The sequence below is a fragment of the Periophthalmus magnuspinnatus genome, chromosome 4, assembly GCF_009829125.3.
Source record: "Periophthalmus magnuspinnatus isolate fPerMag1 chromosome 4, fPerMag1.2.pri, whole genome shotgun sequence".
NCBI lineage: Eukaryota > Metazoa > Chordata > Actinopteri > Gobiiformes > Gobiidae > Periophthalmus > Periophthalmus magnuspinnatus.
This window is the reverse complement of record NC_047129.1, coordinates 11,003,154-11,019,205: the sequence shown is the minus strand read 5'-3', so window position 1 is coordinate 11,019,205 and position 16,052 is coordinate 11,003,154. Positions and strand designations below refer to the sequence as shown.

Below are 16,052 nucleotides of genomic sequence, written 5' to 3'. Positions count from 1 at the left end.
ATCCAGGAAGCTTCCATCAGGCAGTAACACACTACCAAGGCCTCTGGGTGTTTTCAGGCAGTTATAAATGGCATGTCCCAGTATTCGGCATCACTAGCAGCTCAGGGTAAAGTCAACAGCTAGGATCATTCATTAGTGTGTTCTGGTGGCTCTGACATGGGCAACATGAAGTCACTGATACCAGGGGAACGCTGAGCGGGAAGGGAAAGCTGTCAGGCAATAACTTATGTATGCTCTGCCTGATTCTGTCTTCAGTCATTTTTTATCAACATCTGTCAGAAACACTTTGTCGGGAATCATATACCCAGGGTCCCTTCAGAAATACCAATAAGAAAATGTGTGGGAAAAATAATGCTATATTTCTTAGTGACATTGCAAATGATAAGGCCTCTCAGTTTTCTATGGCAAATTGTGGTTTTAAAGTGTTAAATTCTCAGGTTTGATCCAGTTTAGCAAAACATTAAGTCATAAAGTGTGTTCAATCACTGAAGAACATCACTGTGGGTGCTGTTTGTGTTAACAGAAGATATTCAGCTCATTATATCTTATTATATCTACACATCAGTTTATTAGTGACTCATTTTGGAAACTGATTTGTTCAGAGGGTTGCAGGGGACATGCTTTAAACAAACATGAACTTTCTGTGTTTCTCATCAACTGTCCCATCTGCCCTGGGCTGTTGTCCTACAGTAAATTGTATGACGTGCGCTGCATTAAGTGACTGGTGAGAATGTCATGGGAATGTGGGGCCGGAGTTTGGGACACAATGCCGACGCTGATGGAGCAGGGGGCTAACGGAGGTCTGCTGTGGGACGGATTAACTCCACAGAAGAAGAGGTGTTATCTGCTCAGACACAGGCCTCAGCAATTTGCACCAAAACCACACACCATATACAATTCCAAAGAGTTCCCGTAGTAATGTCACATTTAAGTTAGTCTAAATGGGGTGCCCAAATAGCTTTGATTAAAATGTATTTACATGCTTGTTACACCAACGGAATTCACTGGAGAAAATGTTGTGCTACACTGTCTTTGAGTTTACTGTTTCGTATTTTTGCAGCAGTTCAGCAGAATTTATAAGCTACAAAGTAATAGTTAATCAAATAGGCATTCTTTTGTCATATTTTGCAATTGACAATGATTCTTCCTGAAGATGTGAGACAGGTCTCTACTTAGTTTAAATCAGTTCTGTTTAGCTGTGCATATGACTGAGAGATTTAGATTATTCTGCACTATTATCTTTTGATGTTAATTTTGTGATAATTATTTATGATTATGTATGTTTTGATTTGTTTGTATTGTGATTTTAATATCTTTCTTATTCTTTAAAGCACTTAGAATGACTTTGTGTACCAATTGTGCTATACAAATAAACTTGACTTGCCTTTCCATTGGTATGCACTTAATATCTAATTTACATATAGGCCTAACAAACAAACAAACAAACAAACAAACAGGAAAACATGTTTAGGTTTAATGCACAATGCGACTGACAGTTAAAGTTTGGACCACCAGTTTAGGGGCATAATACACCAACATTAAAAAATAAATGAGTCACATCTGAGTTTCCAGCCAGGGGAAGGGCAGGTTTGCCAAGGAGAGGCACAGATTTCTCCTGCCAACTAAACACCAACAGCGTGGATTGGTTTAAAAATATGGTGAAGTAGGTGGCAGAATGACGCCTTGGGGGCAAAATATGTTTAAACAAGTAATGAGGTTATTTGCCTGTAACAAATAGAGCAAATGATTATGTGCTCATGTCTGGACAGGTTTACCTTTCCCATGGCAAGAGGGCACTAGCTCAAAACACTAGAATGTCACTGTTAGTACTTTAATGTGCACTTAATCGCCCTCTTCACTGTAATTGATGGTCCATCCTCTTTCTTACCTCAGCCCCGCCCACGTCTAGAGGAGAGCTGTGGGACAGGGAGTGAACAGCTCCAGTGTGCAACAGACTCAACCTGAGCAAACGGCCAAAGCAGAGAGAGGAGACTGTTATTTTGACCATGACATAGTGTAGACTTTTGATGTGCCCTTTCCTCTGGATATTAAACGTTTGGAAGCATCAGTGAAACCGCAGCATTTAGACGAATCCCGGGATGTTTAGATGAAGAAAAGTAGCCTACTCAAAGGTATGTTTATTAATAATGTTTGTCAACTTATTACAAGAACTTCTACACGGCACAATATAAAGTGTAAAAATAGTATGAAAATGGCTTAACAAAAGGTGGTGGTCAAACGGTGGTGTAACAACATTATATGCAAATTAGTAGACTACTTTTTCAGTTGTAGACAAGAGAAAAGTCATGACTAAAAGCTAGGACACGTTAGATATCTGAATTTATACTAACGATAGAATAGGCCTTTTGATGTAGTTTTAAAGGTGTGCTTTACACATATATTTTTGTTTAATTATTTACTCTCTATAGAGCTGTAGTAGTCCTACTCATCAGTTTACAAAGCTTGTAACAGCCTATTTTGTGTTTCAAGTCTCAGTGCGACACACGCTGCGTGTCCACACGATGTTACGTCTACTATTGTAAACTTCTCACCTTTGCATCTCTAGTCTTTATAGTGTTGAACATGAGCGTTCGTTTAATGGCACGTCCACTCTTGTCTCCACAGTGTTGTGGCGCCCTCTGCTGTTTGACTGACGTGGGACAGCTCTGTGACCATGGGGGCCGAGCTTGAGGAGGGGATGAACCTCGTTATTGTTGACTACTATAACAACTCGGGAAAGTGGGACCGACCTCGTGGTAGTGGGGCATGTAAGACTGCCCTGCTGCTCTTCATCTGTATCCTCATTGTTCTGGAGAATGTTACCGTGCTCCTGGCTCTATGGAGGAACAAACGTTTCCACAGTCGAATGTACTTCCTGATTGGAAACTTGGCCCTGTCTGACCTGCTGGCGGGAGTTGCCTATGTGGTTAACATCTTCACCTCCGGACGCAACACCTTTTTCCTGACGCCAGTGCAGTGGCTGGCCCGGGAGGGGAGTATGTTTGTGGCCCTGAGTGCATCTACCTTCAGCCTGCTGGCCATTGGGATAGAAAGACATATGACCATGGTGAGGCTGCGGCCGTGTGAGACGGCGGGGCGGGGGAGACTTCTAGGACTGCTTGCAGCTTGTTGGTTAGTTTCAGTTCTGCTGAGTGCCCTCCCCAGCCTGGGCTGGAATTGCCTCAATAAGATGTCATCTTGTTCCACTGTACTGCCACTCTACGATAAGAGCTATGTGGCCTTCTGCATCAGTGTGTTCAGTGCCCTCTTAGTGGCTATAGTCATCCTGTACATCAGGATATACCGCCTGGTGACCTCCAGTGGGCGCCGTGTGAGCAGTAGGCCCTCAGAGCGGTCCCTGGCTCTACTCCGGACAGTTGTGATAGTGTTGGGAGTGTTTATCATCTGCTGGTCTCCTCTGTTCCTTTTGTTGCTGATGGATGTGGGGTGTAGTCCGAAGAGGTGTCCCGTGCTGTACCAGGTGGACTGGTTCATAGCTCTGGCAGTGCTTAACTCAGCCCTGAACCCCCTCATCTACACTTTGTCCAGCCGAGAGATGAGAGCCGCCTTTTTTAAACTTCTCTGCTGTGGTCAGGCCAGTCTGGAGCCCAGCGGGAACCCCGGGGTGGGAAACCCCCATCTGAACACTATCATCCCCACAGCTGAGAACAGCAAGAGCAGCCTGGGGCCTGTAGGGGGCACTCTCCCCAGAGGGAAGGGCCCAGGACCAGTGAACTCTGAGAGCAAAGACCCCTGTGCAACAGTGCCCCACCCCTCTGGGCCTGCAGACCTGCTGTCTGCTGTCCTGGTGAAGGCAGGTGCTTTGCCACAGCTGAGCAAGTTCTAAAACATGTACATGACTGTTACCATGACAAATGAAATTAAATCACACTTATTTACAAAGTAAAGGCAGTTAGGGTCATGTGAGCAAAAAGAAACAAATCACTAAAGACTTATGGCACAGATGTAAAGCAGAAGCACAACTACACAGTACAAAGGTTTGTCAGTATTTTTCATGTGACAAATGAGTATTTAAATATGCAGTACCACACTCTTGTTATTGTTTTGGAAAATACTTTTGTGTCCATAATGTTGTAAGCAAACTATGGCAAATAGTTGGAAAAAGTAATTGTGTATTGCAGAGTAGTCTGCATCTGCGTGGATCACACCAAAGAAGAACAGTGTTGTCAGTATTACACCATTGAAGTGAAGTCAATTTCTTGTGGGAACTGACCACAGGCCGGATTTCTTCTGGATGTGTTTAGTTTTATCTTTGTGTGTAGAAGATAAAACTGTTTTGTGCACTTTCTGCATGTATATGCAATATCTTTCAGTTTATATGTATTTTACTTTGTATATAAAACTATTTATTTTCTGTGAAAACACATTAACGCATTTCTTTGTGTATAAAACCATCATGGTACTAGTCTTTGTTACTGATTGCAATGCACTGCAAATTCAAGTAGACAGATGGCCTCTGGGTTGCAGTAGGCTACTATACCATTCATGTCGCATTTTAATGAAGATAAAGCTGAAATGTATTAGGTTTACCACTAAAAGGTAGTAATGTGATGGTTGTCCTCACGGTGGCGCCAGAGAGCTATATCTGTGTTCAGTAGATTTCATTTAGTCCACTTGGGTCCTTTGTGGATCTAAACGATCCTATAAGTGGGACCAATACAACACTTTTCATTATTGAACCACTCACACAGTCAACCACTATAGTCACGTGTGTGTCATGCATGTTTGAGGTGCCTTATCTGTAAACGCTGTACAGCAAATAAATACATTTTCTGGGATTTGTGTCCTGTTCCTTGTCTTACAATTAGGACATTTAAAAATTTCCATTTGATTATCTAAATGATGCTAAGGCAAAGCATATATTGTTCATAATGAAATACTTAGGTGTACTACTATGACAAAATATCATCTGACAGAGCAGAAAGGAATGAATGCAGTGTGTGAGTGGATGTTGGTGGTGGTCAGAGGGTCCAGTGGCACAGATTGGCAGCCTCGCTTTTGTCAGTCTGCCCCAGGGCAGCTGTGGCTACAATAGTAGCTTACCACTACAGAGTATGGAATGAATGAATAATGCAATGTAAAGTGGCATTATTTTCAGCACACAAGGCTGGGGAGAATAAGTAAAAATCCACCCTTTGCTATCTGATGGTATGACAATTTTCATACCAATCAAATAATCTTTTATTTATTCAAAAGGTTACAGTGAACCTTGAAATTTCATTGAGACACAGATTGCCTGTCACTGGTCCCGAATAACAGACAGGAGCATTTCAGAGTCCTACCTCATACAGTCCTCCTGAGAGACAGTGGGAGCAGTGCCACATCAGCCTAACATTTCCAGTATAAAGGTCAGGGCCTGCTTCCTGTCACAAACATTTGAGCACTTTCCTCTCTAAATTTGACTGAGCTGCTGGTGGCCTCATGCCATCTGGAACCTTGGGAAATGCCAAAATATAGAAAAGTGAGAATATGGAGAGTATTTCTGCAATCACAAGTACTGCAATCACAACAGAACCTGGGTTGCTAATGTCTTAACCCACACAGAGGACACATACACAGTTTTGTCATCCCAAATTCACTGAGCTGCAGAGGCTGCACTAGCACTGACTGATGAAGAGCTGAAGCTGTAGGAGTTCATAGTGAGTATTCTAATGAGACAGTCCTGAGCTTTACTAACAGGATTTCAGTACTGAAAGTGACAACCCAGTTTCAAAGTTGAAACTCTCATTTGGGTTGCCATGCATTGAAACTGGTAACCCAAATGAGAGACTTTGTCTTGATTATAACCTCATCAGTTTGGTCATTATGTACAGTGCTTCAAATGGATAAATCATCATCAACTATTTTTTAACAGTAAAAGCTAATTTTACCACATCTATCTCCTGTCTAGGGTCATGTTTACGAAATGTAATCAAAATGTTACTTACTGTCTCTTTAATGCCAAAAAATGATTACAAGTCATAGTAGTCATTTGACATATTACAAAATACATCCAGCGAATTATATTTGATGTGATTTTGAGCCTTATCACCATATTTAATATCTTTTTTTACATAATATCTTTTCATTTATTATAACAATAAAGCTACAGAGCATGAACCACAAAATGTGCATTTAACTGGGTCATACACCTTATTAAATCGTGTTAACCAAATAAGCATTACAAGTCCTCTTTGAAGGCTTAGACATGCTGCATTTGTGTCATTCTCGGTGCATAATGGACATTTGCATAAGACCCATGTGAACACGTGAAGGATAAAAGTATCAGCCGCCTCCCCTGTTACTGAAATCCATGCTTTACACCGTTGTAAGAGAGTGGTTATCTCGCTGTCCCGTTGTGGTTGGCTTGTTTAGCCGACAGACATGAATGTGTGTTTTTGGAGAGAGAGAGACAGAACAAAGCCTCCATCTGGTATGAAGTCTGAATGAGCCAATATGAAACACTTCTGTCATCACAGAGAAGCACTGGGCGGTGGTGAGGGGGCAATTTTGAACATTGGAACACTAATTCAAAATCTGTACTCAAGTGAAATTATTTCTGCTTCAAGATAGTATTAAAGACATGCTGTTTTACCTCAACTGACCACTTCAACTCCATGCATGCAACTAGACCTTTGCTATTCATGTCGCCACTGATCCACTGTTTCTGATTTCAAAATAATAAAATCTTAACCAAAAACTTAATCAAAAATTAACTAGCCTTCTTCGGGCAAAAAATATTCTCTGTCTTCATTATGCAGGAGTAACAGTTTAACGGTTTCAAGTGATTTCATGTGATTATATGCACTGGACCTGGCTCCTCATCTGCACTGTCAGATCTGACACATTCAATACAGTGTAATTACCTGTGGAACAAAGGAGGCCCAGTTGGACTCTGGAGATAAGCTTGGCTGGGTCAGGGCTTTATTCAGGGGAGCAGCCGAATGAGGTGCTGGGCTCAGGGTCAAAGGGCAGCCTAGAGGCAGACCACTGGAGGAGCTGGATGGGATTCAATTTGTTGGTCAGTCCTTTGCTGCATCTCCCCTGGACATCCCGCTGTCAGTAATTCTCAGGTTCACTGCAGGCCATCAGGATTCTATTTGAAGTTATGAGTTGAAAAAAAAAAGCATAGGGATATTGTTTTTTAAATCAAATAAAGTTATTTAGTTATTTATAGCTGAAGCATATCACAGCATCCCAGGACATCATAAGGACATGGGCCAGTTGGACAATTAACATATTTTGATTTACTATAGATCATGTATAAAGGCAGCAGAGGACTGCTCCCTACTCTATCACAATCAGCAAGTATTCCTCCTTTTGGCATTATGACAATGTATTAAAAATAACATATTTATTTAAGGTAAATTAAAGTGTAAACAGGGTGTTGCTTAGTTATTTGCAGTAAAATAAATTTTAAATATCCGTATCACATCAACATTTCAGGTTAAAAGTTGAAAATACTAATTTTGAATACATCAACTTTTTTTTGTTGTTGTTGTTGTATATATATATATATATATATATATATATATATATATATATATATATATATATATATTGTATTGGAACTGTTTTATATCTTGTTCAGCCAGATCGCTAGAGGGCGCTAGTCGCAAATGTAGCAATAGATTCAGCCAGTAGGAGGCCAGAAGCAAACCACTAGCTGCAGAAGTGACAATCAGTTCATCATGTGTTGTTTCTTTTCTATCTGATGCCATCTACTCATTTCTGATCCTTTGAGCAACAATATGAGTACGTTTTTGTGTTTGATATCAATGTTTGGAGCTATACTTACAGCAATTTGTGCAAATTTGTTGCATCTTATAAACGCTAGGTTCAGATAGGATAATAAAGTCAGTTTAAGTTCTTGTTAGCATTAGCCTTTTATATTTGTATAGTATAGACACTGTTTGCCCTGTGTTTACTGAGTACTGTGTTTTGTGTTGCAGTTTCACACTTTTTTGCATTAAAGCCTGCCAAAATACGACACCTGCCTGTTCCTTGGAGGAAACAAATGCAAGGGAGAGTTTAACTGGCTGTAACACTCAATTAGGGCACGAGGTCACGTTGGGTGAAACAGTACAGTGAAATCATATCGCTCTGCGAGGGACCACGGTGAACGGTTGGTGGAAGAAAACACATTCGACATCTGCAATTGTATTGAAACACTACTATGGAGAAAGAAGAAGTTAAAAGCCAAAAGTCCCGCTCCTCTCACTCACCAAAAGCACACTCATCAACATCCTCAACACATTCAGGAAAATTGACTGTTCGCTCATCAGCTGGTGCATCTTTAAGGTCGTCAGTGTCAAGCCGAGTCAGTATGGCTGCAGCACACGCACAAGCAGAAGCTCAAGCTGCCAGAGCCAGGCTAGCCTATGCAGAGAAAGAACTGAGCATCAAAGTGGAAAAAGCAAGGTTAGAAGCAACTCTTGATGTGCTCAGCCTCCAGAAGGAAGCGGACGCGGCCATGGCCAAAGCTGAGGTGATGGAGACAGCCGCAGCTCAGTTCGAGGAAGCAGAGAAAAGTAACAAGTTCAGTTTCTTGCCCTTACAACCAACTACAGAGCAAAAAGTGAGTGAGTATATAATTAAGCACAGTCACAACAATGAGCCTTCTCAAAATATAGAGACTTTTCAACATAACTATACATTTCAAGAACCATACCAACCAAATGTTTACACGCCTTTCCATGCCAAACAAAAAATAAACGAATACTCCATTCAGCCACCAGATGGAGCCACGCGACCACCACTAAGAGACATAGGTCAACAGCCAAAGCAATTTTCAAGTCCAAACAGTGCAGATAACACTACCAGTGACCTTGCCAGGTTCCTAGCCAAAAGTCAACTAGTAACCGGAGGGCTAACTAAATTCGATGACAAACCGGAGAGTTACCTCAGCTGGAAAGCCACTTTCCAGAGCACCATCAGAAATTTGGGTCTTACAGCTAACGAAGAAATTAACCTACTCATCAAGTGGCTCGGCCCTGAGTCTTGTGAACATGCAAAAAGATTAAAGGCAGTTAACATCAGATTCCCAGATGCTGGGCTGAACATGATCTGGGCGAGACTGGAAGAATGTTATGGCTCACCAGAAGCAATAGAAAACTCTCTGTTTACAAGATTACAGAACTTTCCAAAGCTTTCAAGCAAAGAGCCTCACAAGCTCCGCGACCTGTCAGACCTACTGTGTGAACTAGAAGCGGCAAAACTAGATGGCTATCTAACAGGTTTGAGTTACCTTGATACAGCTAGAGGAGTGAGTCCAATTGTGGAAAAGCTGCCTTTTCACCTTCAAGAGAGATGGACAATGGTAGGGTCACGCTATAAAGAAGACCATAACGTAAGCTTTCCTCCCTTCTCAGTCTTTGTGGACTTTGTGAAAGGCCAAGCCAAAGCAAGAAATGACCCTAGCTTCATCACAGCTTACAACCCTCCTGTTCAGCCAACAGTCAGTTACAAAAAAGGAAAGCCAACTAGTAATTATGGCCAAAGACCATCTGTTACAGTGCACAAGATAGAAGTGTCAGACACATGCAAAGACATTCAAAAGGAATGCCCCATACATCACAAACCACACCCACTGAAAAGATGCAGAGGTTTCAGAACAATGCTGTTGGAAGATAGAAAAATGCTCCTCAAAGACAATAACATCTGTTATCGTTGCCTTGCTTCTACCACTCATCAAGCGAAAGACTGTAAGGCTACAATAAAATGTGAAGAGTGTGACAGCGAGAGGCATCTAGCAGCTCTTCACCCAGGTCCTGCACCACCAACATCAAAGCCTCCTCCATCCCCCAAAGAGCATGGCGGGGAGCAAGAAGTCACACAGAGCACCGACATTACAGCCACATGTACAGAGGTATGTGGAAACGAGATTACTGGAAAGTCCTGCTCCAAGATCTGCTTGGTGCAAGTCCACCCCAAAGGTGAGCCACACAACACGAAAAAGATGTATGCAATAATAGATGATCAAAGTAATCAGTCATTAGCAAAGACCGAGTTTTTTGACATGTTTGCAATACAAGGCACAACCACACCCTACACACTAAAAACCTGCTCCGGCGTGACACAAGTAAGTGGCAGAAGAGCCTGCGACTACGTTGTTCAGTCATTTAATGGAAAAATTAGCTTTCCTCTCCCCACGCTTATAGAGTGCAACGATATCCCCAACAATAGGGACGAGATACCCACCGCAGAAGCTGCTTTGCACCACCCTCATTTGAGAGCTATAGCTAGTGAGATACCGCCCCTTGACCCACACGCTGGCATCCTGCTGCTGATTGGACGGAATCTTCTGAGAATCCACAAGGTCAGAAAACAAATATGCGGCAAGCATAACGAGCCATTTGCACAGAAGCTTGACCTAGGCTGGGTCATCATCGGAGATGTATGTCTGGGTAGCACTCACAAGCCAAGCCAAGTAAATGCTCTAAAGACACATGTGCTGGACAATGGTCGCCCAAGCTATCTCACTCCCTGCAACAGTCGCTTCAACATAAAAGAGAGCTTCACACTGAGCAACTCCAAAGCCATTTCCAATCCACCGCCACCTCCAAGCCTACAAGTAAAGACCACAGTTGAAAGCTTAGGAGAGACTGTGTTCTGCCAAACCAGTGAAGACAACCGCCTTGCACACTCAGCTGAAGACCTCATCTTTCTGAAAAAGATGGAGCAGATCTTCAAAGATGACACTAACAGTTGGGTCGCACCACTCCCATTTCGAAGCCCAAGGCGCCTTCTCCCAAACAACAGGTGCTATGCCCTAAAGCGACTTGGGTCTCTCCAACGCACGCTTGACAAGAAGCCAGATATGAAGGCACACTTCATTGAGTTCATGCAGAAGATGCTTGACAACAAACATGCTGAGCTCGCACCACCTCGCCCCAGAGACAAAGAGACATGGTATCTACCCATCTTCGGCGTCTACCACCCACAGAAGCCTGGGAAAATCCGTGTGGTGTTTGACTCCAGTGCTCAGTTTGATGGAGTGTCTCTCAATGATGTCCTGCTGTCCGGCCCCGATCTTAATAACACACTCGTGGGCGTGCTCCTCCGGTTCAGAAAGGAACCTGTTGCTATCACAGCTGACATCGAGCAGATGTTTTACTGCTTTGTTGTCCAGGAGGATCACAGAGATTACCTTCGGTTCCTGTGGTACAAAGACAATGACCCGACCAAGGATGTTGTGGACTATCGCATGAGAGTGCACGTCTTTGGTAACAGCCCCTCCCCTGCAGTGGCAATCTACGGATTGAGGATGGCAGCAAAAGAAGCTGAAGACGAATATGGAACTGATGCTCGCTACTTCATCGAACAAGACTTTTATGTCGACGATGCACTTAAGTCTTTCTCAACAGAAGCTGAGGCAATTGATGTCCTACAGAGGGCCCAGAAAATGCTTGCTCTCTCTAATCTACGCCTCCACAAGATAGCATCCAACAAAGTCAAAGTTGTGAGTGCCTTCCCTCCTAAAGATAGAGCAAAAGAGATCAAAGACCTCGATCTGACAACAGACAAGCTTCCAGTCCAACGCAGTTTAGGTGTTATTTGGAACACCACATCAGACACATTCACGTTCGATGTTCCACGAGAGCAGAAGCCCTTCACTCGTCGTGGTGTACTCTCAACTGTAAATAGTTTGTTTGATCCACTCGGGCTCCTTGCACCTGTAACTATCAAAGGCAGACTACTTCTCAGGGAGCTCACCAGTCGCAATATTGAGTGGGACAACCCACTACCACAAGACATGTACGATGAATGGAGAAGATGGCAAGATTCATTGCAGCACCTTACAACCCTACACATTCCTCGTACCTACCTTTCCTTCTCCATTTCGCAAGTCACCTATCTAGAACTCTGGGTGTTCTCAGATGCTTCAGTAAAAGCTATAGCAGCTGTGGCCTACCTGAAAGCTACACATGAAGATGGCCACAACGAAGTTGGTTTCGTCATGGGCAAAGCCAGACTCGCTCCAACGCCAGAGCTCACCATTCCCAGATTAGAACTATGTGCTGCAGTGCTTGCGGTAGAAATGTCAGAGCTTCTCAGAGATGAGCTGAAGATCAAGATTGACAAAATCACATTTTTCACTGACAGCAAAGTAGTGTTGGGATACATCCACAACAAAAACAGAAGATTCCACGTCTATGTGAACAACCGCGTCCAGAGAATCAAGCAATCTTCTCTTCCTGAGCAGTGGAAGTATGTCCCAACTGAGCACAATCCAGCTGATCATGGTTCTCGCTCCGTGGCTGCAGAGAAAATAGAAAGCACAACATGGTGGTCTGGCCCAGCATTTCTTCTCAACCCCAAGAGTGTCGCTCCTAAAAAAGGCCCATTTGAACTCGTTGACCCAGATTCAGATGTGGAAATTCGACAGAACGCTACTGTGCTGGTGACTAGAACCACATCAAGCAGTTTAGGTTCCACGCGCTTTGAACGATTCTCAAAGTGGATCTCTCTTGTCAAAGCAGTAGCATACCTCCAGCACGTAGCCCACAGTTTCAAGTCCAAAGATTGTAAAGGCTGGCACCTCTGCAAAACAAGTCTCACAGAAGAAGCCTTAACTCAAGCTGAGTACACTATCATCAGATGTGTCCAACATGAAGTGTATGCTGAAGAAATCAAACGCATTAAGACCAAACAAGATCTGCCACGCAACAGTCCTCTGTACAAGCTTAAGCCGATCATTGATGACAAAGATCTACTCCATGTAGGAGGACGCTTGTCACAGTCAAGGTTCACAAGTCAGGAAGCCAATCCCCTTCTGATCCCAAGAAAACATCACATTGCTACCCTGCTCATTCGACATCATCACGAAGCTGTCAAGCATCAAGGAAGACACTTCACTGAGGGAGCAGTGAGAGCAAGTGGTTTGTGGCTGGTTGGTGCCAAGAGATCCATCAGCAGTTTCATCCATAAATGCGTTACTTGCAGAAAGCTTCGAGGAAAAACAGAGCAGCAAATCATGGCAGATCTGCCTGCGGAACGTTTACAAACTGATCCCCCATTTTCGTATGTTGGCCTGGATGTATTTGGACCATGGGAGGTCACAGCACGCCGTACTAAAGGTGGTCACGCTAACAGCAAACGATGGGCAGTCCTGTTTACTTGTATGTCTACAAGAGCCATTCATATTGAAGTTATTGAGACACTAAGCTCATCAAGTTTCATCAACGCTCTTCGTAGGTTTTTTGCCATCAGAGGGCCTGCTAAACAGTTACGGTCCGACTGCGGTACCAACTTCATTGGCGCATCCAAGGAGTTGAATTTGGGTCCTGAAAAGACTGGTAGCACAAGTGTGGACGACTATCTACGTGAACAAAGATGTTCCTGGGTGTTCAATCCTCCTCACTCATCCCACATGGGAGGCACATGGGAGCGTATGATAGGAATCGCACGGCGCATCCTTGACTCTATGCTCTTGCAAGCAGGTAATCCATTACTTACACACGAGGTCCTGACAACACTGCTGGCTGAAGTCACAGCTATTATCAACGCAAGGCCCTTGGTGCCCGTCTCCTCAGATCCGGACGCACCTTTGATCTTGACTCCTATGACGTTGCTAACTCAAAAGACAAAGGCAATCCCAATTCCACCAGGAGATTTCACCAATGCAGACATGCTCAAACACCAGTGGAAAAGAGTACAAGTTCTTGCCGACACCTTCTGGACCAGGTGGCAAAGAGAGTACCTCAGCATGCTTCAGAGTCGTCAGAAGTGGCAATGCAACAAGCCGAACCTGAAAGAAAAGGACATCGTTCTTCTGAAGGACAAACAACTAAAACGGAATGAATGGCCCATGGGAATCATCGTGAAGACTCTTCCAAGCAAGGATGGAGTTGTGAGGAAGATCGAGGTTAAAGTGGCACGTGACAAGACTACAAAGACATTCTCCAGACCTATCTCAGACTGTATTTTACTGTTATCTCCCACTGTTTAGTTTATAGTGGCATTCTTAAAATAATGCCAGGCGGGGAGTGTATTGGAACTGTTTTATATCTTGTTCAGCCAGATCGCTAGAGGGCGCTAGTCGCAAATGTAGCAATAGATTCAGCCAGTAGGAGGCCAGAAGCAAACCACTAGCTGCAGAAGTGACAATCAGTTCATCATGTGTTGTTTCTTTTCTATCTGATGCCATCTACTCATTTCTGATCCTTTGAGCAACAATATGAGTACGTTTTTGTGTTTGATATCAATGTTTGGAGCTATACTTACAGCAATTTGTGCAAATTTGTTGCATCTTATAAACGCTAGGTTCAGATAGGATAATAAAGTCAGTTTAAGTTCTTGTTAGCATTAGCCTTTTATATTTGTATAGTATAGACACTGTTTGCCCTGTGTTTACTGAGTACTGTGTTTTGTGTTGCAGTTTCACACTTTTTTGCATTAAAGCCTGCCAAAATACGACACCTGCCTGTTCCTTGGAGGAAACAAATGCAAGGGAGAGTTTAACTGGCTGTAACACTCAATTAGGGCACGAGGTCACGTTGGGTGAAACAGTACATATATATATATATATATATAAAGTTGATGTATTCAGCAATTAAATAACGTAACTTCCTTCTTGCTGTGATGGAGGACCATTCTCCCTCTTGATCCTATCCCTAAGTAAATATCACTGGTTCCCCTCCCTAATCTCCCTGGACACCAGCTGCTTCATCTCCAAACTCTCTCTGATTGCAGTGCGCAGCTCGGGGGGGCCCTGACAGCACACCTGCTCATTCTGACCTCTCATCTATCTCCTCTATGCGGCCGCCCGGCACAACTGCAGGGATTAGCATGTCTGGGGAAAAGTTATCCAAGGGTGGAGTATGGTGTCCTGTCTCTCACTTGTGGTGTTGATCGAGTGTACACAGCTGGTTGGGTTTTTGCCTTCAGGTTTTGGACTGTGAAATGGACCAATCAGAGAAGAGCGTGAGGGCTGCAAATGTGCAATCTGAGGAAAAGGCAACATGTGTTTCAACTCATGGAATAATCTGTGAGGTAGTTCAAAACGAGTATTTTTCAGACAGATATAGAAATATAAAAACACTGACACTGCTATTAAAAGCATTAGTCTTTTATAGAATGGTCTATATTTAACATTGTGTTGAAAGGACCTATAATAGTTCTTCAGGGACAAAAATATTTATTGTTGCAGTTATGATTTATTTCACTGGGTTCCTCTCCTTGTTGTCTGAAGTTCTGTGCTACTTTTCATGACCACAGGTAAAATAGGGATGGTTGTCAAGAAGGGCATTTGGCATAAAAACTATGCCAAATTAATATGCAAATGATACAGTCGAGGATGCACTGAAAGGAGTGTATACAAAGAACAAGATTTAACACTTGAATGGGGCTTAAAAAAGATTATGCTGATTGTTTCCATGGCAACAATGTTGGATTATGATTTTAACAAAACAGAAAATCTAGCCTTACCAATCCAACTGAACACAATAAAGCTTTTACCTATCTGTAATCAATAAGGACAGGCAACGGGGGCCAACAACGGCTATATCTACACGCACACCAGAAACCTGATCATTATCTGATTTCCGGAGTTATCAGATTATGGAAATGTCATGTGCAGTTCGATCTGATGTGAGCAATTGGATTTCTTTCTGACTGGTCACACCTGTGCACAATTGTACCAAAAAGGGCAAATTAATGTGGCAAAGACAAATATTAAAGAGAAAATAGAAAGTTATTGAGAGTTATTTTATGTAGGCTACTCTAAAAATCCATTATTGAACTGGTGCATACAGGTGTTTTTGAAGATGAGATTTCCTTTGTGCATGTAAACATACAATAATAATCAGGTCATATTATTGATGTTTACTAGCCATGTAAATGTACCCAGTTTAAGTACATTGTCTCTTCAAAGCTTGTTTCTGATCAGTGGGAGCCTTTGCACTGAGCACAGTACTTTGGTGATGAGTGGAGTCCCTTGTGTGTGTACATGTTCTGTGGTTCCCCGGCAGTGGTGGTCACAGGTGCTCATTCCTCACAGTAGATCTGAGCTCTAGCAGCTGCAGTCAGAGGCAAATTGTTCACACCCCCTT

The 16,052-nt window shown here is 43.0% G+C and overlaps 1 protein-coding gene across 1 annotated transcript; it reads left to right on the top strand.

The window, feature by feature from the left end:
* The first annotated feature begins 1,942 nt into the window (after positions 1 to 1,942).
* Positions 1,943 to 4,798, top strand: s1pr3a (sphingosine-1-phosphate receptor 3a). The gene is made up of 2 exons (XM_033964953.2): positions 1,943 to 2,132; positions 2,626 to 4,798. The coding sequence occupies exon 2, from the start codon at positions 2,675 to 2,677 to the stop codon at positions 3,845 to 3,847; it is 1,173 nt and encodes a 390-aa protein (XP_033820844.1). The 5' UTR covers positions 1,943 to 2,132; positions 2,626 to 2,674; the 3' UTR covers positions 3,848 to 4,798.
* The last annotated feature ends 11,254 nt before the right edge of the window (positions 4,799 to 16,052 follow it).